A 24,925-nucleotide genomic window follows, 5' to 3' on the forward strand; every position below is an offset into this window, starting at 1 on the left:
CCTACCAACAGCTTCCAGCACAGCAGCCAAAACGAGATCATCTCCAGTCGGCCGCGGCGCGCGCATTCCTCTCCACCGCTCCCCAACGGCAGCGCGAGCAGCCAGGCGGCCACTCTCTGGCGCGAGGAGGGACGCATACAAGCTGGCGGCTGCCGCGAGCGTACGTGTATGGAGAGAGATAGAGAGACGAGAGCAGCGGGGGGGAGAGAGGCAGGCTATATCGACCTGAGCTAGTGTGTGAATCAGAGCAGAAGAGATCGATTTTTATTGGCAGACTCGTGCACATCTCTCTCTCTTTTTACTGTACGCCTGGTTCCGACCCCCCCTCCCCACCTGCGCCCGCTGCATCCGCCGTTCACGCCCCCCAGGCTTCAACACTGTAAAAGATAGCTATCTTAGCAAGTAGGCTAGGCCTGTGGGGATGTACAGTTCGTATCTACTGCTAGCATCACGAACACATCTTTGTTTGTGTGTGTTAACTGTTATGTGAATTGCTTTAGACTGCGAATTCATAATTTACTGTTTTTAATGGATTTTATCTAATGACTTAATTTATTTAATTTTATGTAGGTAATTACATTATAACTATAAATACTGCCACATATTATATTCAGGTCTGTGACGTCATTAAACACTTTCCTTATGCCTTTGAGGACTTGACAGGTAGTTTCAGGTCATGCAAAAACAACTTTAATTTGTACATTTATGGTTATTAGAGTTAGAAAGCAAGATAAACTAGGCTACTCTCTGTCATGTCCCTGGTCTATGTGTTAATAGACCTCTCTGTGTTGAATCATATCTGTTATTAACCTCTGTCTCTCTTCCACAGCATGTCTTTATCCTGTCTTCCTTCTCTCTCCAACCAATCACAGCAGATGGCCCCGCCCCTCCCTGAGCCTGGTTCTGCTGGAGGTTTCTTCCTGTTAAAAGGGAGTTTTTCCTTCCCACTGTCGCCAAAGTGCTTGCTCATAGGTGGTCATATGATTGTTGGGTTTTTCTCTGTGTGTATCATTGTAGGGTCTACCTTACAGTATAAAGCGCCTTGAGGCGACTGTTGTTGTGATTTGGTGCTGTGTAAATAAAAGTGAATTGAATTAAATTGGGTCTTGGACCCAGACTCTTGCAGAGTGTGCAAGAGTGCAGAGTTTCCTGTTTGTTTGTTTTTTCCATATTTATTTACATTTTCAGTTTTTGGTTTCTCATTGGTTCTGTTCGGTTGGTTGTATTTTATTCCCTGAGTCCCTGTGTATAGCTTCCCTTTCTGTTTGTTTTTCCATCTCTGTTTTCCTGTGAAGTCATTCATTATTTACCTTGTTCTGCCGTCTCTCGCATTTTACTTTGGTAAGCATTTCTCTCTGTGTCATGTGCTGACTTGTACTTCCTTATTTCATTTGGTCTGGTGTCTGCCGCTGTGTTTCCCAACTGTTCCCCCTCCCATCATTATCTGGATTACTGTAATGCACTTTATATTGGGGTCAGTGCATCACATATTAGTCATCTCCCGAGGGTGCAAAGTGCCGCAGCTCGTCTTTTAACTGGCACTCGAAAGTTCGAGCACATTTCCCCTGTTTTAGCTTCACTTCACTGGCTGCCCATTTCTTTTAGGATTCATTTTAAAATTATTTTATTTACTCTTAAAGCTCTCCATGGCCTCGCCCCATCGTATCTCTCTGAGCTGCTACAGCCTCATACACCCACCCGCACTCTCAGGTCAGCTGATCAGCTGCTCCTGCATGTACCCAGGACTGGGCATAAACTTCGTGATCGTGCTTTTGCTGTTGCAGCTCAAACTGTGGAACGAGCTTCCTTCAGAGATCAGACAGGCCAGTTCTTTATCTGCTTTTAAGTCACTCTTGAAAACCCACCTCTTTACCCTGACCTTTGACACCACGTGAGATGTTGGTTTTTATTTTTATTTTCGTTGTTTTTAGGTGATTCGATGCTGTTTTATCTTGTTTTTGTTTTAATATAGAGCCGTTTTAATTTTGTTTTATGTGTTTTATTTATTTATTTTGCTGTTTTCTGTTATTCTATTGTTTTAACTCATTTTCTGTACAGCACTTTGTTCCTGTGCTGGGTATTTTAAAGTGCTTTATAAATAAAATTGGATTGGATTATGCATAAATTTTCTCAATTTCCATTTGTCCTTTGTTGAGTTGTCCCACATAGCTGTGCTCTCCCTGGTTTCCCCAGGAATTGCTTTCTTCAGTTATTCCTTAAGGCTTTTGGATGTTTTCTCTTTTTCAGAATCAGAATATTTTATTAATCCCAAAGGAAATTAAGGATTTCTGGACTGTGAGTTACTTTTGTCAGTTGGCAGTAAGCACCTCTGTATACTGCATTATGCTTTGGGTAAGTCGCCACCACACTTCACACAGCTAAATCTGACTCTCCAATTGGCTCCATGTTGTTAATCACAAGGTGTTAGCCAGTAAGCATGGGTTACAACCAATCCTCTCCTCATTTGTCACGTCCAGTTCCAAACACCAAAATGTTGCTGGCATAAACGCTCAGCGCTAGGCTTCCTATCAGGACACCTTTGGGTGAGGTCACGCTGGCTATGGCCGTATTTTATTTACTGGTTTTGTGATAGAGGTTGATAAATGTTTAATAAGTAGTTTAAATGTTGTTAGATAATGTTTGAATAAATTCATGTAATACTGTAACTTTTTTGATGTGATGTCACAACATCGCATTTGCTTCTTCTCATGATTTATTTTATTGTATTTATTCTCCTATGTCTTTCTCTTGTTCATTAACTACTTTGGTCAACTTTGTTGCTTTTAATTGTGCTATAGAAATATATTGTGACACTAACAATTATAGTAAAATAATAAAATAAAATAAAAAAACTAATTGAAATAGATGTTGCAGTTTACTGTCCAATGTTGCAATTCCATCAGAAGTAATGGCTGAAATAAAATCCCACAGCAGGAACATTTTCAACACTCTTATATCGATATTCACACTCTTATTTTCCACGGAAGAGGTGCCTGAAAGCAAAGGCTCTGCCTCACATACTGATTTTAAATATCATAGGAAGCACAGGGAAGAGAGCATTCTCCGACTGAAGTGCTCTGTTGGGGTGATATGGCACTATGGTACATACCTCATCCCCGGCTCCTGTCAGGATTGGGCTGGTAAACGCCAGATCGCTGGTGAACAAACCTTTTATTCTGAAGGAGTCATTCACCTCCTGGAACCTGGACTTCATGTGTGTCACTGAGACTTGGCTTAACTCTGGTAAGTCCAGTATTTTATCCAAACTTTTACCAGCGGGTTGTTCCTATTTTAACACACCAAGGACATCAGGGAGAGGAGGAGGTCCGGCGGTTGTTTTTAAGAGGATTTTAAATGTAAACAGTGTGTTTTACAGCCTCGTCTTCCCGCTTTGAGCTCACGTGTTTTGAAGTTAATCGCTCTAACTCTGATCTTTGCTGTTATTTATCGTCCCCCTAAATACAATAAGAATTTCATAAATGACTTTTCAGAATTTCTAGCTGGGATTCTGCCCAACTACGATCACATTCTTATTGTGGGAGATTTTAATATCCATGTCTGCTGTCCTGACAAACCTCTGGGGAAGGAGTTTTTAAGCCTCATTGACTCTTTTAATCTGGTCCAGCCCGTACCTGATCATGAACACGGACACACACTAGACCTGGTCCTGTCGCACAGTCTACCTGTGTCTAACGTGGAAGTGACTGACACTGCCTTCTCTGACCATATGGCTGTATTATTTGATGCTGTGTTTTCACGCACTACAGTTCAAACCAGCGCTCCTGTTCTTCCACTGCTGCCCAGTTCTCCTCTGCTTTTAGCCAGCTGTCTCTGCTGATTGTACTCCCTTGGACACAGAGGACCTCAGCTCCTGGTTTCAATCTCCTTGCATAACCATTCTGGACTCTGTGGCACCATTAATAGCTCATCTATGTGTCAGTGGATCTCCAACTTCCTAACTGGCAGACCACAGGCAGTAAGGATGAGCGGACATGTCTCAGCCTCCACCACTCTCAGCACTGGAGCCCCCCAGGGGTGTGTTCTGAGCCCCCTGCTGTACTCCCTGTACACATATGACTGTGTGGCCACTACCAGCTCCACCACCATCATCAAGTTTGCTGACGACACCGTCGTGGTGGGCCTGATCTCTGACAACAACGAGACACCCTACCTGAAGGAGATTAGGAATCTGGAGAACTGGTGCCAGAGGAACAACCTCCTTCTAAACGTCAGTAAGACAAAGGAGTTGATAGTGGACTTCAGCACTAAGCAGGAGAGGAACTACCAGACCCCGTCATCAACGAGTGCCCAGTGGAGAGAGTGGACAGCTTCAAATACCTCGGAGTTCACATCACGCAGGACCTGTCATGGTCCTGTCACATCAACACCGTGGTGAAAAAGGCCCGTCAGCGTCTCTACCACCTCAGACGCTTGAGAGACTTCTGACTGCCCTCCAAGGTGCTCAGGAACTTTTACTCCTGCACCATAGAGAGCATCCTGACGGGAAACATCTTAACCTGGTTCGGGAACAGCACCATGCAGGACAGACGAGCTCTACAGAGGGTTGTGCGTTCAGCTGAGCGCACCATCCGCTCAGAGCTCCCTGACCTGCACTCAATCTACAGCAGGCGGTGCTGGACCAAGGCCAGGAAGATCGTGAAGGACCTCAGCCATCCCAACAACGGACTGTTCTCTCTGCTGAGGTCAGGAAAGCGATTCCGCTCCCTGAAGACCAACACAGAGAGACTGAGGAGGAGCTTCTTCCCGCAGGCGATACAGTCTCTCAATCACACCACCACACAGTACTGACCCACACATATGGTTCTTACACACACTGGACACTCTGGACATTGTTTTCACTTCATCACTTAAACCACTTTAAGCATATTTGCACTGCACAACACACTTACAAATGTGGATTGCACAACACTGGACATTATATTCCTCATTTCCAGTTAATACTTGTACAGCTGCTGTTATTGTGTGTATATATATATTTATATTTATATTTCTTCATACATTCTTATATATTTCTATACTGTGTATTTTGTTGTACAGTTATTTTATTTTCAACTTTAATTTATATATTTTATCTTATTCTTTCCCAGTTAAATTTACCCTTCATTCTAATTTGTGTTGTACAGTTATCTCATTCTTAACTTAATTTTTATATTTTATTTTATTCCTTCCTAGTTAAATTTACCCTTTTTAATTTTCATATTTATTTCCTATCTTATTCATAGCCTTTTCTTTTTTTCTTAGGTCACGAGCAGTTGTCTAAGCATTTCACTGCATATCGTACTGTGTATGACTGTGTATGTGACAAATAAAAAATTTGAATTTGAATTTGAATTTAATAACCAGGCAGCCCAAGGCTAAAACGGACCCTTGGTTTAACGATGCCACTCGGGCTGTGAGGAGGGAGTGTCGTAGAGCTGAACGCAGATGGAAGAGGGACATTTTGTATGATGGATTATGAAGAAAAAGTAGAATTGGGCTGAAAGATCTATCACTTTATCACCTATTCAGGTTTAGGGGATAAATCATGTTTTAAAAAGTAACTAAGTAACTAGGTAATTAATTACTTTTGAAAATAAGTAATCAGTAAAGCAACGGGATTACTTTTTTGGGGAAGTAATCAGTAATTAGTTGCTGATTACTTTTTTCAAGTAACGTGACCAACACTGCTTGGGACCCCTGGCAGAGTATTTTAAACCTGCTGTTTCTAACCTGGGTTTTAAGATGGACAGTGATTTTAAATTGGACACTCAAATTAGAGCTACTGTCAAGTCCAGTTTTTATCATTTAAGGCGTTTGTACCTGGAGGTACCCAGGTCCAAGAGGAAGCTCAGAGGGGGCGGGGCCTTCTCTATTGCTGCTCCTAATCTGTGGAACAATCTTCCCCAGCACATTAGAGAGGCCCCCTCACTGTCCACTTTTAAAACACGTCTTAAAACCCATTTTTACTCCTTGATATGACACAGTCTGACCTTGATTTTATTGTTTTAATCTAATTATCATTTTATACTATTTTATTATCGTTTTTGCTTTTTGTGCTAATTTTATTATTTTAAATGTCATTTTAATTATCTTTAATTTATCTTTATTTTATTTTATTTTATTTTTACTTTACTTATTTACTGTATCATTTCTGGCATGTCAAGTGTTCAGCTGGGACTTATTCTAAAAGTGCTATATAAATAAATTACTTGCTTGCTCGCTATGACATCTTGAAGTTAAGATGGGGCCTGATTATTTAAGACCTTGTATGTGAGGAGCAGGATTTTGAATTCTGGATTTAACAGGAAGCCAAAACAGGAGAAATCTGCTCTCTCTTTCTAGTCCCTGTCAGGACTCTTGCTGCAGCATTTTGGATTAGCTGAAGGCTTTTCAGGGAGTTTTTAGGACTTCCTGATAATAATGAATTGCAGTCGTCCAGCCTGGAAGTAATAAATGCATGAACTAGTTTTTCAGCGTCACTCTGAGACAGGATATTTCTAATTTTAGAGATGTTGCAAAAATGGAAGAAAGCAGTCTTACATATTTGTTTAATATGTGCGTTGAAGGACATGTCCTGGTCAAAAATGACTCCAAGGTTCCTCACAGAGTTACTGGAGGCCAAGGTAATGCCATCCAGAGGAAGAATCTGGTTAGATACCATATTTCTAAGCTTTTCAGCGCCAAGTACAATGACCTCAGTTTTATCTGAGTTAAGAAGCAGAAAGTTAGTGGCCATCCAAGTCTTTATGTCTTTAAGACATTCCTGCAGTTTAACTAATTGGTGTGTGTTATCTGGCTTCATGGACAGATAGAGCTGGGTGTCATCTGCATAGCAGTGAAAATGTATGCTATGTCTTCTAATGATGCTGCCTAGGGGAAGCATGTATAATGTAAACAGAATTGGTCCTAGCACTGAACCCTGTGGAACTCCATAATTAACCTCAGTGTGTGAAGAGGACTCTCCATTTACATGCACAAACTGGAGTCTATTAGATAGATATGATACAAACCACTGCAGTGCAATACCTGTAATACCTACAGCATGTTCTAATCGCTCTAATAGGATATTATGGTCAACAGTATCGAATGCTGCACTAAGGTCAAGAAGGACAAGCACAGAGATGAGTCCACTGTCAGAGGCCATAAGAAGATCATTTGTAACCTTCACTAAAGCTGTTTCTGTGCTGTGATGAGCTCTGAAACCTGACTGAAACTCTTCAAATAAACCATTCCTCTGCAGATGATCTGTTAGCAAATTTAGAGGATCATCATTTAGCCTGGAGAAATAGTTTGTTGCTTTATAAGAAAGCCCTCCGCAAAGCCAGAACAGCTTACTACTCATCACTGATTGAAGAAAATAAGAACAACCCCAGGTTTCTCTTCAGCACTGTAGCCAGGCTGACAAAAAGTCAGAGCTCTTTTGAGCCAACCATCCCTTTAACGTTAACTAGTGATGACTTCATGAACTTCTTCACAAATAAAATTTTTATCATTAGAGAAAAAATTACCAATAATCATCCCACAGATGTAATATTATCTACAGCTACTCTTAGTACCATTGATGTTAAGTTAGACTCTTTTTCTCCAATCGATCTTTCTGAGTTAACTTCAATAATTACTTCCTCCAAACCATCAACGTGTCTTTTAGACCCCATTCCTACAAAACTGCTCAAAGAAGTCCTGCCATTGATTAATTCTTCGATCTTATATATGATCAACCTATCTCTAATAATCGGCTATGTACCACAGGCCTTCAAGCTGGCTGTAGTTAAACCTTTACTCAAAAAGCATCTCTAGTCCCAGCAGTCTTAGCTAATTATAGGCCAATCTCCAACCTTCCTTTATATCAAAAATCCTTGAAAGAGTAGTTGTCAAACAGCTAACAGATCATCTGCAGAGGAATGGTTTATTTGAAGAGTTTCAGTCAGGTTTCAGAGTTCATCACAGCACAGAAACAGCTTTAGTGAAGGTTACAAATGATCTTCTTATGGCCTCTGACAGTGGACTCATCTCTGTGCTTGTCCTGCTAGACCTTAGTGCAGCGTTCGATACTGTTGACCATAATATCCTGTTAGAGCGATTAGAACATGCTGTAGGTATTACAGGTATTGCACTGCAGTGGTTTGTATCATATCTATCTAATAGACTCCAATTTGTGCATGTAAATGGAGAGTCCTCTTCACACACTGAGGTTAATTATGGAGTTCCACAGGGTTCAGTGCTAGGACCAATTCTGTTTACATTATACATGCTTCCCCTAGGCAGCATCATTAGAAGACATAGCATACATTTAACTGCTATGCAGATGACACCAAGCTCTATCTGTCCATGAAGCCAGATAACACACACCAATTAGTTAAACTGCAGGAATGTCTTAAAGACATAAAGACTTGGATGGCCGCTAACTTTCTGCTTCTTAACTCAGATAAAACTGAGGTCATTGTACTCGGCGCTGAAAAGCTTAGAAATATGGTATCTAACCAGATTCTTACTCTGGATGGCATTACCTTGGCCTCCAGTAACACTGTGAGGAACCTTGGAGTCATTTTTGACCAGGATATGTCCTTCAACGCACATATTAAACAAATATGTAAGACTGCGTTCTTCCATTTGCGCAACATCTCTAAAATTAGAAATATCCTGTCTCAGAGTGACGCTGAAAAACTAGTTCATGCATTTATTACTTCCAGGCTGGACTACTGCAATTCATTATTATCAGGATGTCCTAAAAACTCACTGAAAAGCCTTCAGTTAATCCAAAATGCTGCAGCAAAAGTCCTGACAGGGACTAGAAAGAGAGAGCAGATTTCTCCTGTATTAGTTTCTCTTCATTGGCTTCCTGTTAAATCCAGAATTGAATTCAAAATCCTGCTCCTCACATACAAGGTCTTAAATAATCAGGCCCCATCTTATCTTAATGACCTTGTAGTACCATATTTCCCTATTAGAGCACTTCGCTCTCGCTCTGCAGGCCTACTTGTTGTTCCTAGAGTATTTAAAAGTAGAATGGGAGGCAGAGCCTTCAGTTTTCAGGCCCCTCTTCTGTGGAACCAGCTTCCAGTTTGGATTCAGGAGACAGACACTATCTCTACTTTTAAGATTAGGCTTAAAACTTTCCTTTTTGCTAAAGCATATAGTTAGGGCTGGACCAGGTGACCCTGAATCCTCCCTTAGTTATGCTGCAATAGATGTAGGCTGCCGGGGGATTCCCATGATGCATTGAGTTTTTCCTTTCCAGTCACCTTTCTCACTCACTATGTATTAACAGACCTCTCTGTATTGAATCATATCTGTTATTAACCTCTGTCTCTCTTCCACAGCATGTCTTTATCCTGTCTTCCTTCTCTCACCCCAACCGGTCGCAGCAGATGGCCCCGCCCCTCCCTGAGCCTGGTTCTGCCGGAGGTTTCTTCCTGTTAAAAGGGAGTTTTTCCTTCCCACTGTCGCCAAAGTGCTGCTCATAGGGGGTCATATGATTGTTGGGTGATTCTCTGTATCTATGAAGCGCCTTGAGGCGACTTTTGTTGTGATTTGGCGCTATATAAATAAAATTGAATTGAATTGAATTGAATTAGCTGTTTGACAACTACTCTTTCAAGGATGTTTGATATGAAAGGAAGGTTGGAGATTGGCCTATAATTAGCTAAGACTGCTGGGTCTAGAGATGCTTTTTGAGTAAAGGTTTAACTGCAGCCAGCTTGAAGGCCTGTGGTACATAGCTGATTATTAGAGATCGGTTGATCATATTTAAGATCGAAGAATTAATTAATGGCAGGACTTCTTTGAGCAGTTTTGTAGGAATGGCGTCTAAAAGACACGTTGATGGTTTGGAGTAAGTAATTATTGAAGTATTAAAGAGTCTAACTTATGATCTATTGAAATATTGAAAGTAGCCATACGTAATAATATAGATCTGTGGGATGTTATGAATATGTTTTTTTCTCCAATTGTTAAATTTTATTAGTAAAGAAGTTCATGAAGTCATCACTAGTTAACGTTAAAGGGATGGTTGGCTCAACAGAGCTCTGACTGTTTGTCAGCCTGGCTACAGTGCTGTAAAAAAAAACTATGATTGTTCTTATGTTATTTACTTAGTGACGAATGATGCTTCAATCAATCAATCAATCTTTATTTATAAAGCACTTTTCATACAAAAAAAAATGTAGCACAAAGTGCTTTACATGGTTAAAAGCAGGCCCCCCCCCCCCCCCCCCCCCACACACACACGCGCACACTTAAAAAGTAAAATTGGACTGGGTACGCATGAGCCAAGTGAGGAAACACTATCATGGGGAGCCGTCTGCACCGGAAGCCGGTCACAGACCGCAGCCTCCAGGCTGGGCACACAGCAGGAGGGAGGCAAAGAAGCCCCCCAGCCAAGCTGAGAGGACCCCCAGAGCCCCAGCAGCCACGGTCGATCACAGCCCCGGTGCAGAGAGCGCCCTCTGAGGAAACACTGGAGATATGACACAACAGGATATATACAGGGTAAAAATATAAAATAAATAAGAACAGGATACAGTATAAATATAAATATAAATAGAGTAAGAAGATTAAAAAATGAATAAGAATAAAATCAATAAATATTAGGTAAAACCTAAATTAACAATAGAATAACAGGATAGAATAAATAAGCGTAAAATAAATAAACGTTAAGTAAAAGCCAAATTAAAAAGGTTGCTTGAACTTGCTCCTGCCCTCAGTCCAGCAGATCACATCTAAACAGACAACAATAACTCGGTGACCTTGGATAAAGAGCACAGCTGAAAGAGGACAATACAGACTGAAGGGGAAGAGAGGGAAACTAGGGGAGAGAAAGAGAGGACTGGGTGGTCGCTTTGCTGCCATGACGGGGAGCAAAACTGAGATTCAACCTTCAGATACAAAATTATTGTTAAACTGCAACTGGAGTAGATTTTCAATGTAATGAATTCTGGGTTTAATCTGGCACTAATCTGCTTTTAATCCCTTATTGGAAGAAAAGATTTTGATGAAGGCAGATTTGGAAGTGATTTTTATGTCGAAGTATCTCTACAGGCTACAGCAGATGGTGACATTAACTGGACGTAGTCTAATTGGCATCCTTCCCAGTGAGGAGGATGAGCCAAGGGAGGATCAGCTATATCCTTCACCAGAATCTCAATATTGTTTCCTATTTAATCTGTGGGAAACGCCCATTTCTTTTTAATTTATAACTGTTTCTGTATCACACAGTGGGCTGTATCTCGCTTCAAGGCTTCTATTTGCATGTTGCATTCATGTGTAAGTTGTATGATATATAAATTATGAATAGTAGTGAAACATTACTTGAGCTAAAAATGGACAAAAAATGAAGCTAAAAATACAACTTTTGATGTGTCTGTAATGGTTCATGTACCAATACAGAAGTGCCTAAAACGCAGGGTCAGCAGGTCTCGCCTATTCCCACTCACACTCCCACTGAAAGATTGTGCCCTTACCTCATGAATGTCAATCTGATGTCAGTGCAGTCCTAAATCATGAGATTGTGGGTGTCCCCCAGCAGCTCTGTTCCTACTCTGATAAATTAAGGCCACCATGTGGTCAGAAGGATTGAAGAGGAACGCTGGAATTTTGTGTTGGGAAAGTTTCAGTGACTTACCATTATTCTAATTATTGAAGTTGATTCAGAAAAATCTATAACAGAGAAGTTTTTGTTGGAGGAACATTTTATCATCATCAGGTGATGTCTTCAGTCTCAGCTGACTGCAGGTTTCAACCTTATAAACAGGACATTTGTACAATGACTGAAACCACTGAAGGAACAATGGGCTGGGAGGTCAGTTCATTGATTATTAATATGCAAATGTCATGTCAAATGTCAATGTCATGACCATTGATCAACAACCACTGATCAACAACCATGAGTCCCATTCACAGAGAGCTGGGGAATGGCTGCAATCACAGCATGTAAGATGGTGACAGATGTACCCTTAGGCCCCTCCTCCATTCAGAGATGGTCTTTCCCTTTTCACGTAAATGGCCTCCTTGACTCCGCCCTCAAACCAGCGTTCCTCCCTGTCCAGGATGTTACATCCTCATCATTGAAAGAGTGTCCACTGGCCTGTAGGTGTGAATAGACTGCAGAGTCCTGGCCTGACGAGGTGGCTCTTCTGTGTTGTAGCCAGAGGTTGTTTGGTTTCCCCGATGTATAAATCCTGCCAATCCTCCTGCACTTAACAGCATACACTATGTTACTCTGTTTGTGTCGGGGACCCGATCCTTGGGGTGGACCAGTTTTTGGTGCAGCGTGTTTTGGGGTTTAAAAGCCACAGAGACCCAGTGTTTAGAAAAAATGCATCTCAGCTGCTCCGATACTCCTGACACGTACGGGATCACTACAGGTTTTCACTTAGGCAGCGGTTGTCCTTCTCTCCTGGATTGGATGGAGCTTTCTTGTTGACAAAAGTCCAGCTGGGATAACCACATTTACTCAGGGCCTTCTTGATGTGATGTTCTTCTGCTTCTCTGGCCGCTGTGTCAGTGGGGATGGTGAAGACAGATGTAACGTCGTACGAGACCATGGTTTCACCTGCCTCCATCATGGTGTCATGGTTTCATCTGCCTCCATCATGGTTTCACCTGCCTCCATCATGTTTCATCTGCCTCCATCATGGTTTCATCTGCCTCCATCATGTTTCATCTGCCTCCATCATGGTTTCATCTGCCTCCATCATGTTTCATCTGCCTCCATCATGTTTCATCTGCCTCCATCATGGTTTCATCTGCCTCCATCATGGTTTCACCTGCCTCCATCATGGTTTCACCTGCCTCCATCATGGTTTCATCTGCCTCCATCATGTTTCATCTGTCTCCATCATGTTTCATCTGCCTCCATCATGGTTTCATCTGCCTCCATCATGGTTTCACCTGCCTCCATCATGTTTCATCTGCCTCCATCATGTTTCATCTGCCTCCATCATGGTTTCATCTGCCTCCATCATGGTTTCATCTGCCTCCATCATGGTTTCACCTGCCTCCATCATGGTTTCATCTGCCTCCATCATGTTTCATCTGCCTCCATCATGTTTCATCTGCCTCCATCATGGTTTCATCTGCCTCCATCATGTTTCATCTGCCTCCATCATGGTTTCACCTGCCTCCATCATGGTTTCATCTGCCTCCATCATGGTTTCACCTGCCTCCATCATGGTTTCATCTGCCTCCATCATGGTTTCATCTGCCTCCATCATGTTTCATCTGCCTCCATCATGGTTTCATCTGCCTCCATCATGGTTTCACCTGCCTCCATCATGGTTTCATCTGCCTCCATCATGTTTCATCTGCCTCCATCATGGTTTCACCTGCCTCCATCATGGTTTCACCTGCCTCCATCATGTTTCATCTGCCTCCATCATGGTTTCATCTGCCTCCATCATGTTTCATCTGCCTCCATCATGGTTTCATCTGCCTCCATCATGGTTTCACCTGCCTCCATCATGGTTTCATCTGCCTCCATCATGGTTTCATCTGCCTCCATCATGTTTCATCTGCCTCCATCATGGTTTCACCTGCCTCCATCATGGTTTCACCTGCCTCCATCATGTTTCATCTGCCTCCATCATGGTTTCATCTGCCTCCATCATGTTTCATCTGCCTCCATCATGGTTTCATCTGCCTCCATCATGTTTCATCTGCCTCCATCATGTTTCATCTGCCTCCATCATGGTTTCATCTGCCTCCATCATGGTTTCACCTGCCTCCATCATGGTTTCACCTGCCTCCATCATGGTTTCATCTGCCTCCATCATGTTTCATCTGCCTCCATCATGGATTCATCTGCCTCCATCATGGTTTCATCTGCCTCCATCATGGTTTCACCTGCCTCCATCATGGTTTCACCTGCCTCCATCATGGTTTCACCTGCCTCCATCATGGTTTCATCTGCCTCCATCATGACATCTCTCACCTTCTCAACAAAATCCAACGTGTTCTGGATGTGGTGTTCAGAGCTGACAGAAACTTAGAGATGTTATAGGTGACCGAGTTGATCATGCAGACAATCGGTCTTAAACCCTGTTTCTGTATCTTCGGTAAACCACACAGACTTGGTGTAGACTCTCCTGGGTACAGCCTGTGGTATGAGGTCCGGTCGATAGCCTTGTCCTGTTCTAACTGCTTCAGACAGTCTGTCACCCTCTTCCTGTTACCACTTCCTGGGTCTCATTTCAGGGGCTCATAAGTATTTTTGTCACTAAGCAGTGACAAAATTTTCTCACGATGATTCTGGTTTAGCAAAACTGTGCACCTGCCCTTGTCTGCTGGAAAGATGATGATGTTGTTGTCATTGTTAAGTGATGTGAATGCCTTCCTCTCCACCATGCTGATGTTGGATGCTGGGGGCTTTGCATTGCTGAGGCAGGCCGAAACCTTTGTCCGTAGTTGCTCTGCTTCCATGTCTGCATGTTGGTGTTTGAATTCCTGTTTCTGTGGCTGTGATAACTGATAACAGCATTCAGGTAGCTGTTCTGCACTGTATTGGCACAAATTATATCTGTAAATTTCGTAACAGTACTTTCAGAAAGACGTCTACTGTGATGAAATCTATTCCCCACTGCATTTCTGTAAATAAATGCTATTAGTAAATGATCAGAGAAACAAGTGTTTTCAGGAAACACTGTTAAATGTTCAGCTTCTACGCCATATTTGAGAACAAGATCTAGAGTGATTAAATCTGTTAATAACAGATTAAATGTTGAGGCTGTCATTTTTAGCATCTACATGAATGTTAAAATCACCCAACTCTGACTGAGGCCCAGGTGGACGATAGACATCAACAACAAAACAAAAAAGTTTTTTGATATTTCCAGCTGGGGTGGAAATGAATTCAGACTGTCTGGGTCTTGATTAATAACTGGGAGCTGCCACACCGCCCCTTCTGTCCTGCGAGGGTTCGAGGATTCTGACATTTATATAACTCGGGGGTTTGATTCATTTAAACATAATCATCCTGCTGTAACCAGGTTTCTGTAGAGTAAAGCGATTGTTGATCAGTTATTCATTCATGTGCTAACAGAGACGTAGAATAGAGATCCCTAGTGTTTAAAAATCCACTAATACATAATATAATAAAAACAAGAATACTGTATGAAAACTACAACAGTGGCTCCAGTGGACACATGTTTTGTTTTACACTCAGTTTCACTTCAGCTCTTTGTAACTTTCCTCTGCTCCACAGCTGCACTGTCTGTGCTTTTAATTCTGTGTATATTTTATGTTTATCTTTGTTTATTTTATTCTTCTTCCATCAGCTTCAGTTATCAATTAAACACAGACCTACAATATAAAATAATATTCAAGTACTACTTTTTCTCTCACACTTACGGGACTATTCAGCTTCACGACACTTAGGATGGAGTTCTTACTGAAAATAAATCCCCGGTCCCAACAAAGAATAATTTCAGCACCTGTTAGTTCATGTTGTCAGCATGTGATCAGGCTTTCAGAAAACTTGAAGAAAATTGAAGACGGGCTGATTCTTACCTGCTCTTCCTGCTGTTGGGGTGCTGAGGTTGATAAGAGTCCTCTGAAATGATAAATGATCTTTCTGCTTCTTTAACTCTTTCTGTCGCCCCTGATGTTATTCTGGTCTCTCCACGTTCACTCTAACCCCGAGTGTCTCGTTCTCTCGTCCATATATCTCACTGCCAGCAGGGTGCATGAGTATGTGCGGGCAGCAGCCAATCAGGAAACAGCAGCCTTTGCGACAGTGGTGGCACACACATGTTCAGCCTCACACGCTCATACTGACTCACTTTTTACAGGCTACATAGCAAACGATGCTCTCTCTGTCTCTCTCTCTCTTGAGGCACATCTGTCCTCTCATCCAGCCAGAGGATTTTTGTATGTTAAAACTTGATAATCTCCTGGCAACGCAGGGTCCCTGCAACGCTGAGATTTAATGTTTTTTATGTTTAAAGTTTCCTTGCAGTCCTTGTGCTTCATGTAAGGCTTGAGCTGGTGTTTACGTGCTGGTTTCTATGTAATGTTGGGTTAAGAATGTTATATAATCTCTGATGTCACGCCAAGCACATCAATGGAGGCTTTTTTCTGAATCCAGAATAGTAACAGAGAGTGTCAGCCAGGCCTCAGGATGCAACATGAAAATATCAGTGATATGAAATAAAACATTAAGCTGTCACCATGATGAAAGTGTCCTGAAGGAGTATAACCAACACACTGCAGGCCCTCTTCTGTGTTATTCTCACAATATTAAGCATCTGAACTGGATCTTATGTTTGAACTGAAATCCTTTATTGTCATTGCACACAGTACATCGAGATTTAAAGATAACTTCTCTTTAAATACAAACAGTAAAATAAGAAAACAACTCTAAGTACTAATGTATTTCAGTTCCATCAGAGCACTGATAGCAAGCCTGTTTACTCCAAAGGAATTTCACATTTCAATTAATCTGACCACAGAACAGGTTTCTACTTTGCTTCAGTCCATTTTAACTTCTCGGGTGGCTCGGTCGTAGGTCAGCAATGGCAGAAATGCCCTCAATAAAATGTTAAACTAGTCCATAAATGACATGGTGAAAGACCTTGATCAAAATTAAGCAGAATACCAACTGATAAACTGTATGAACCTGTGGACACTTCTTGGTCCAGACGTGCAACTGCAGATGCTTCAGTTGGCCAAACAGTTCCTGGTGACACCAGCTTCTTCTGGTCCTTCTAGTTGTCTCAGCAAGGGAGATACCATGTAAGCCCATCCACTGTGGAGTGGTTATTATTTCTCAGTCAAAACACCTGAGTTACATAAGCACACACATCCAGTACCCCAAACACAGTACCAAAGAAAGTATCCAGTACGCCCTGGTGGGAGAGGCGAAGACAAAAAACACACCTCAACCTCTCCAGAGGTACGGAGACAGTAGGAATCAGGTCATTACCAACAGATGTGTTTGTAGTTATGCTGAATTCAAGGGTGGGAACCCAGAGGAGCACCTGTCCCTGAAACACAACACCAACACTCAAACAGATAGAGAGAGGGCAAAATGAGTAAACTACAGTAAAATCAGTAAAATACTTTAACATTATGCTATAATATGCTGGCTAAAAGCATATGCTGCTATTGTTATTATAACTGTATTATTGCATGTTGTGGTATTTCCATCTCAGTTAAATCTTTCATATTTGTCACATCCCTCAAACAAAGTTTCATTTAGACCACATATAAGTCCTGAATGTAAAGAATTGTGTTTTAATGCACAGGTCACTACAACCCTCCTAGAAAAGAACGCACAAAATATCTGTGTTAAAATTCATTTTCAAATGTTCAGCAAAACTGCAGGAAATAACACTGAAAACACAAACAGCAATCTAGACACCTGATGCTGATGAGAAAAAACCAAGACTGTTTGTGAAGGAAGCTTTTAATGTTCCTAGCATGATGGCTAACCTTATAATTAAACATGTCATAAGTTATAACAATTACAGATACAAGCTAGAGCGTCTGATCTGATACCACCTCTGTGCTTCCATCACATCAACGATCCTGCTGAGCGACTACGACTACTGGGTCTACTGGGTCTACTGGGTCTACTGGGTCCGTGACCCAGTATGATTCTGGTTGAAGTTATAGTCTTTGTTGTTATTCTTGGTCTTGGTTCTCCTTATTGTTCTGTGTTATATCCATAGTTGCTAGTTTCCAGATTTCTGTTACTGTTTCCTGTTTTTGGTTTTTGTATGTAGTATATTTGCTACAGTGCAATAAAGGTCTTTAGTTTGCCGCAGTGATGCCAAATGAGGCTGAAACACTGACGTTTGTAGTGAACAGCGGTTCATTACTCCAAGCTTTTCGACACAAGCCTCTTTGGTGACATCTGGTGGCCAAAGGTGTGAAGAGCAGCTTGAATCTACAACTTCTGATGAACTGCTTCATTATGATTGGCCACAGAGCTGAATTGACAGCTTCTGTTTGATACCATGTGACAGCTTGTCTGGTGTCTGGCTGGTGTTTTGAACATGTGTGTTTTTTGGGGTGAAAAAATGATGTTATGTCTATTTTAATAATAAATTATTTTGATGAATGAGCCTTCCTTGTTTAAACATGTACCATGGTGTGTTCTACTGTCGTTTGTGACTTCTTGATGTTTTTATTAATAAAAAAAAAAACTATATATAACAATGTACAACACAATCTTATGATAGGTTGGGAGTAATGCTTCCTCTGTGAGGTCCCTGCCTCCACGTGAGTATGTAACTAACAAGTGGACAGGTACATTTATATGCAGTATAATATACTATAACTTCTATAATTATAACTATATGTACTGTGTATTTCTTATGTTCATTTTAGACCTGGGAGCAGAATTTCTGATGAACTGGTTTCACTTTTTCACACAGGCTCATGTAAGTTTGGATGTTTTCCCCTTAATAATAAAAACCTTCATTTAGAAGCTGCATTTTGTGTTGACTTCTGTTATCTTTGTCTAATATTCAAATTTTTGATGATCTGAAACATTGAAGTGCGACAAACATACAAACAAAATATGAAATCAGGAAGGGGGCCAACACTTTTTCACACCGCTGTAAATGTTTGTTAGAAACTGAAGCAGAAAGAAGACAGGACGGAGGTGATTCTCGTGAACAGTTGCAATGCCCCCAGCACAACCTGTGGATCTGTAGTACGTGGACAAAGCTGCTCCATTAAGTCTCCATTAAGGACTAATATATCTATAATATAGTAGGTGACCGAAAAGGCCCGAGACAGTTGGATAACGGGACTATAATGGACAACACTGGCACTGTGTAAATCTCATTAGATGCATAAACTGAGCATGAAATGGCTACACAGTGCTTACAAAAGATCTGTTCTTACATTATCATACACTGAACTCAATTCAACCACTTACATCTATTTATCCTTGACAAGACTAGTACCTGATCAGAAGGGTAGATATGACAAAATAAATGTTAACTACTGGCAAACCCAGTGAGAAGTGAAGGTGAGACAAGAGATGGAAGAAGACAGAGGGACATACATGCTCCTGAGTTAAAGAAGCATCAACTCTTTCACTCTTTTCATTGCAAATGTTCCAAATAACAACACCAACAGCTGGTAGAACATGTACCACATATTGTTTTTGCAGTGGCCATGGATCGAGTCCAGTATCGGCTCCTTCCTGCAGGTCATGCCCCACAGGTGTCTGCTGTGTCTTCTGTCTACTACTGCTGCTGCCCAATAAAGTTGACATGCTACAAAATAAAGCTTTTATTATCAGCATCTCTTAAAGGTGTCACAGCAGTCTCAGGCAGTGCCTGCCTTGCACCAGCCCAACACTGTAAACTTCACCACAACACTTCAAACTAACAAGTTTAGCCGGTGTTGTGCTGCGGACGCTGGCTGTGGGAAACAAAACATAAAGCTTTTGCACAGTGCTATATATAAAGACAAACCCAGACTTCTACTTTAGCTCAAATCTTTGTGTGCTGTTTTTGTTAAATAGGGCTTTCAAAACGGAAAATTCGCTTTACACGTTTTTGCTCGTTTTTTCGCATCATTACGGTAAAAGCACTAAACTGTACAGTAATAAATTCCGCCCCGGTCTGTAGCCACGCCCCTTCCCTACAGCTGCTGTCTATCCGGGAAACTACCACAAACTGTTCTGCTGCTGTGACGGACCCCGGACACACAACGGACAGGTGAACGTGGACATTGTAATGCGTTTTCCCTTTGCTCATGTTGTTAGACGATGACGATGCTAGCTTGGAAGACAAGTAGCTAGCTACGTTAGCTCAGCGGCGTTTGCTTAACTAACGGTTGTGATGTTATTTGTAACGTGACCCTTTTCACGTTGCAGTTGTCTGTTCACTTTAGAGCCTACTGCGGTTAAAGGGAGTGTCAGCTGTTTGCTGGTAAACAGCATTTTCATCCATCTGTCCCCGCTGACCTCGTTAGCTTGTAAATGCGGGTTATTATTGAAGTGTTGGGGCCAAATCGCTCTACTGTGTTATTCTCCGCAGTGAAATTGTCGCTTGACAGCACCGCCCACTACAGCGCGCCGTGCTACTGGCTGACCGTGTGTGTGTGCAGGCTGTCACACCGTGTGAAACACAATAATTCCGCTGTTTTGTTGGTCGTGTTTCTGCAGTCACGCTGTGCCGAACTGTGAAATAGTTAAACACTGGTGCTGTGCAGCAAAGCAAGCTCGCCTTTAAACTGAGCGCAGCCACACGAAGGACGTTAGCTGTGCAGACTCGTGCAGACTCGTGTTTTTCCGTTGCAAATGCTTATTAACTTGATGTAAATGTCCGTGTCTCTGCGTTTGTAATGGCGTGGACCCAATGTACCGAAGGAGCTGGACGCTTTTAAAAATAGATGCTGTGACATTAACGGCAGAATTCCTGACCTTGTCCTGCACCTCGGAGCACTGCGCAGACTCGGAAGAGGGTCAGCGGGGTTCAGTGACTTCAGACGCGTTAACCTGCTCCAGTCAGTGCAGAGGTTTGCGGTTACATTGCAGTAATCCCTGAATTCAAATGTAAAGCATTTGTTAAAACAGCAGGAATATTAAGACTCACTATATCCGCGCACTGTAGTGTCTCTGTCGGGTGTTTAATGGGCTTTGCACTCAGTTAAACATGTGTTTTATACTGTAGATCTGATTGGTAGGACTGAAATATTCTTTTAAAAATATATTTTTATGGTGTAAAAAAACAAGGTTCAGTTGATCACAGGTCATTGACCGAGGATAGTTGATGATTCATGAGTCACTTTAAACTAACTGTAGTAGTTGCTGTACGTTATGTGAAATGAGGCCTGAACTTCCTCACTTTGTGTAAGAGTGGATTGCTTAAAGCATGTCTTAAACTCACTACCTGAAGTGTTTGTTTTCCCTTTTAACCACATCACCCCTTGTTGTCATCATGCCAGTTGCCAATTTCAACAACCACCAAACATTTAAAACAGTAAATGAGAGCAGGAACAGGCTTCTGCACAAAGACCCGGACCCGCGGATCAGAATCAGTGAGATGTCGCCTTTCTCGGGGCTGAAAGCCGACAGCTCGCTGATTCTGATCTGTCGGCGGGTCCGCGCTTTGTGTTTACGCCCTTTTTGCGCTGATTCTAAAGCTGTTAGTTTGATGTCTCTCCAAACAATACTGACCGAACCAGCAGCAAAAGAAGATCCAAACTACGCTTCACATAAACATCGTCATGAATTCACTCTGACTTTTGCTGTTTTGCTTCAACCACAATAAAATCACACTTCATGCACAGCTCTCTCTCTCTCTCTCTCTCTCTGTACTTCAAGAACAGTTTCTCGTCTATCCCCGAAATCTGTTTTCTGCATTATTCGCTTGCTTGTTACGCACAAGTCTACCGTTGTTTACAGGCTGTCGGCTGACGTTTTTTTTTACTTACTTCCGAAAAGAAAACCTAATTTCTGCCGTTCAACAGGTTTCTGAACAAATTTAAACTTTTTAAAATTATACAAAATGCTAAACGCTCAGCCGTGTCTCTAATAAACCGCTGTAACTTCAGAGGTAATGTTCATGTGTTGATTAATGGTTTTCTTTTGTTTTTGATGTACTGCAGAATATTTTATAAAATCCCAGAACAGGAAAATCACCTTTATGTTTTTCTGTGTTTTATCTTCAGCTACTTTGACACAAAGGCATCTGCTGTGACGCTCACACCTTTGATAAAGTCTTGCATGTGTCAGCTTCCTTTTTATAGATACAAAAATATGTAAATGTACTGATCTGAATTATATTATTTCTGGCTTTCTGAGGCAAAATTTCCCAGATTCAAATCGAATTGAATTGAATCGAATCGTGAATCGAATCGATTGTAGAAATCAGTGACGATACGCAGCCCTAAACATGTGGGATCCATGGAACCCAGGCTTTCCCGGGACTTGAAGGACTTGTTGCTGATATCTTGGTGTTCTCTCTGTTTGCCCTCCGGGAATCCCTGTGATCCTGCTTTTGTAACACGGCGTGTAAGATTAGAAAGTGCTGAAACCAAACTCACAGTAAATGTAAAGTAGTATAAGCAGTCATGCTTTTCAGTTACTGAAACATTATCTGCTGTTGTTGGAAAAGAGTTTGATACCTGTTGAAATTTATTGGTAAATAACAAAAGTTAATGTGAACATGACCACAGTGGCAGTGAGGAAGTACACTCTGAAACCACTGATTGTGTTTAACCTTTAGAGGTCACAGTAGGGATGAAGAAACTCACCCTTCGGTCTGATAGTGGCATACTGGAAAACGAGTGCTGAGTGCTGTATATCTGTGACGCATTCCCAATGAATAGCTGGAAAAAGTGTTTATTTATTGACACTTTTTATAAAATCATCTTTCCTGCAGGAAAACAAACTGATTTTTTAATCATCAACATCAGCCAGTTTTTAAGGACGGCACAAAGACAAGACTGCACCTCTCTGTCAATACAGTGTTTAAGGACTTTGTAGTTATTAAAGTTTTGAACTGGGATTTTTCCATTACACTTGGTGCTACCTGAGGCCAGTTGGACTGCGATGCTGATATGGCACATACACTTTCAATATTCCTGCTGGTGCTGCTTGGACAGACGGCTCTCACTGTGTTCAGTTAGTGTGTCACGGTAGGTCACGTAGTAACCTGCCTGTTTTTGTCCTGACAGGAGGATCAGTATAACTCTGAACCGATTCTCCCAGTATGTTGCCTCAACACCTGAAGCAGATTAGAGTCCTCATGCTGAACGACAAGCAGAATTTAGAGAGAACTCTGTTCAGACTCGAGCAAGGTAAGAACCGTATTACTGACTGCACTGTTCAATAGCACTTACTTTATAAAATCCTGCATTTAATGTGTAATATTATGCAGTGGGATTATGCTGCAGTGGCTCCATCTACTAAGCTGCTAAGTTGGTTGATAATGTTTTTATATGCTACTAATTTTATACATTGAAAATTTGAATGTGTGTGTCTTGCTGTTGTTTCTGTTGAAAAGGTCGGAAATGTTCAAGCCACATATATATTTGTATTAATATTAAGCCAAATAAACCTTTTTCTGTTTGCATAAGGAATATACATCAGTGTTATACTGATGAGCTGTAGTCCTCACTCTGAGGAAAGGAATTGAGGGAACCGTTGTTTTATGTGGAAGGTACCAAGGTTCAGCTTCAACACTTCTTGGTTACGTTTCATTTTAAAGGTTTTGTAGAAAGACGTCTACTGTAGAGAGAAAGCAGCAAGCTTTGGGCTGACCGTAGCAGGAACCTTTAATCTGCATCTGTAGTGATCTATACTGACGTCAGGGGGCTGAAACGTGTCATGTCTAAACACAATGTGGAATATTACAGACTGTTGGAGTTTCTGCATTATTGGCTTTGGTAACAGCATTCATAAAAAAAGTTAGGAAGGGCTTTCATGAATGTTCACGTGTCCACTCATTCCTACGTCTTATTTCATAGTGCAGCTTTCTCAGAAACACACTTCCTGAAAATTCTATTCATCTTATTTCTCATGTTGTCTTATGGATTTGTTAGTGTAGCTTAGCTTTTAGCTTAATTCTTAGCTGAAATCAGGTGGGTGTGGCTTTGTCATGTGACCCTTCATCACTTTCTTACTCGGTGTATCAAATGTTGAGTTATTCCTCAGCCCCATTTAGTGTTAAAGATGCGTTTCCAGCTTTGGAGGCCAAGCTCAGTGAATTGGAGACCTGGCTTCTCACCCTCAAAAATCCTGCAGCTAGCTAGGTGAGGGCAATAAGGCACCATAAGCTGTTCCCTAGCAAATCATCCCGAGCAGTCGGGAAACCAGCTAGGTAACTGAGGAGGTCGTAGCCCTACAGTCAACCTGTCCACGGTTAAAATACATTTTCCTCATTTGACACAAACACCAGGAACAAACTCTGGTTATTGGTGACTCTGTTCTCTGAAGTGTGAACTGGAGAATCAGTCAGATGTATTCCAGGGTCAGAGCACTGAAACTGCTGTCTGAGGGGAAACACAGGTTAGGTTCAATTCACATCAGCAGTAATGTGTCAATTGGTGGTCAGCAGAGTGACTTTAATCATTGTGTAACTTTGCTGAAATGTAGTTTTCTCTGAGCATCTCTGCACAGCTGCTGGCTGAGTGCAGAAACAGTGTGGTCTTTCTGGGTGATAGTCGGGATGCACCGTGTATGCACGTTTGTGCATGCATGAAATGTTCGTGTGCGTGTCGGCTTGGCTGAAAGGGTTGAAGAGATGTGCCACTTGGCATTTAGAGCATCTGATAAGGATTCTGTTGGCTGTCTGTCATATGGGACTCTTTATAGACAGACAATTAAACTCTAACTCTGGAGGACCAACAAGACCTACAGTTTTCTGCTAATGACTGTGTGTGTGTGTGTGTGTGTGTGTGTGTGTGTGTGTGTGTGTGTGTCAGGGATGTGGGATTGTCTTGTGAGTGGGTTGCAGTAATGATTACTGCAAGAGACGAATCTTTTCAGACTTGTTGAGACACAAACAGTTGTGACATTTTAACAGGGTGAAGACAAAGTTTCCTTACAATCCACCACAGTTTGTTCAGTTTGTCGTACTTTTCTGTCTGCAGGGTTTGAGCTGCAGTTCCGTCTCGGTCCGAGCCTTCAGGGAAAGAAGGTTATGGTGCACACCAACTATCCACTTGGAGGACAGCTGTTTGACCGAAACAACTTCCGTGTTTTGCCGTGGACCTACCCAACAGGAAAGGAAGAAGACTCGGATAAGTTCTGCTCTCTGGACCTCAAGTTGGCCGGGTCCTATCAGTACTACTTTGGATATGTGTAAGACCCTCCTGACAGTCGCCCACATTTTATGAATCCGGGGTTTCAATGTCAAAGCTGAATTCAGGAAAATGCAGTGGAAAATATTAAATCATTTTGTTGGAATCATCCACGCTGTCACTAAAGCCTGTGATAGCGTGTCTTTATGTGAGACAGTCTGTT

At 41.8% G+C, this 24,925-nt stretch overlaps 2 protein-coding genes across 10 annotated transcripts in view; one reads left to right on the plus strand and one right to left on the minus strand.

The window, feature by feature from the left end:
- The window catches only part of LOC146498569 (uncharacterized), a 242,972-nt gene extending 227,015 nt beyond the window's left edge, over window positions 1–15,957 (minus strand). For 5 of the 8 annotated variants that reach the window (XR_014870542.1, XM_085140019.1, XM_085140021.1 and 2 more), the window contains exon 1: window positions 6–3,933. Coding sequence is in view for 5 of the 8 variants with exons in the window: in XM_085140019.1 (XP_084996145.1) it covers window positions 6–137 (132 nt within the window). In the remaining 3 variants the exon portion in view is untranslated. Of the gene's footprint in view, window position 1; window positions 3,935–15,501 lie in introns of those variants that run through there. The other 3 variants (XM_085140023.1, XM_085140020.1, XM_085140024.1) reach the window with 3 other exon arrangements.
- Window positions 15,958–19,535: 3,578 nt separating this feature from the next.
- LOC146498579 (glycogen debranching enzyme-like) overlaps window positions 19,536–24,925 on the plus strand; it is a 31,175-nt gene continuing 25,785 nt past the window's right edge. For both annotated transcript variants that reach the window (XM_085139895.1, XM_085139896.1), the window contains exons 1-3: window positions 19,536–19,670; window positions 22,636–22,758; window positions 24,553–24,763. In XM_085139895.1, the coding sequence (XP_084996021.1) occupies window positions 22,671–22,758; window positions 24,553–24,763 (299 nt within the window). In that variant the 5' untranslated portion in view covers window positions 19,536–19,670; window positions 22,636–22,670. The remainder of the gene's footprint in view (window positions 19,671–22,635; window positions 22,759–24,552; window positions 24,764–24,925) is intronic.

Source organism: Neolamprologus multifasciatus, chromosome 18 (genome assembly GCF_963576455.1).
Source record: "Neolamprologus multifasciatus chromosome 18, fNeoMul1.2, whole genome shotgun sequence".
Taxonomy (NCBI): domain Eukaryota; kingdom Metazoa; phylum Chordata; class Actinopteri; order Cichliformes; family Cichlidae; genus Neolamprologus; species Neolamprologus multifasciatus.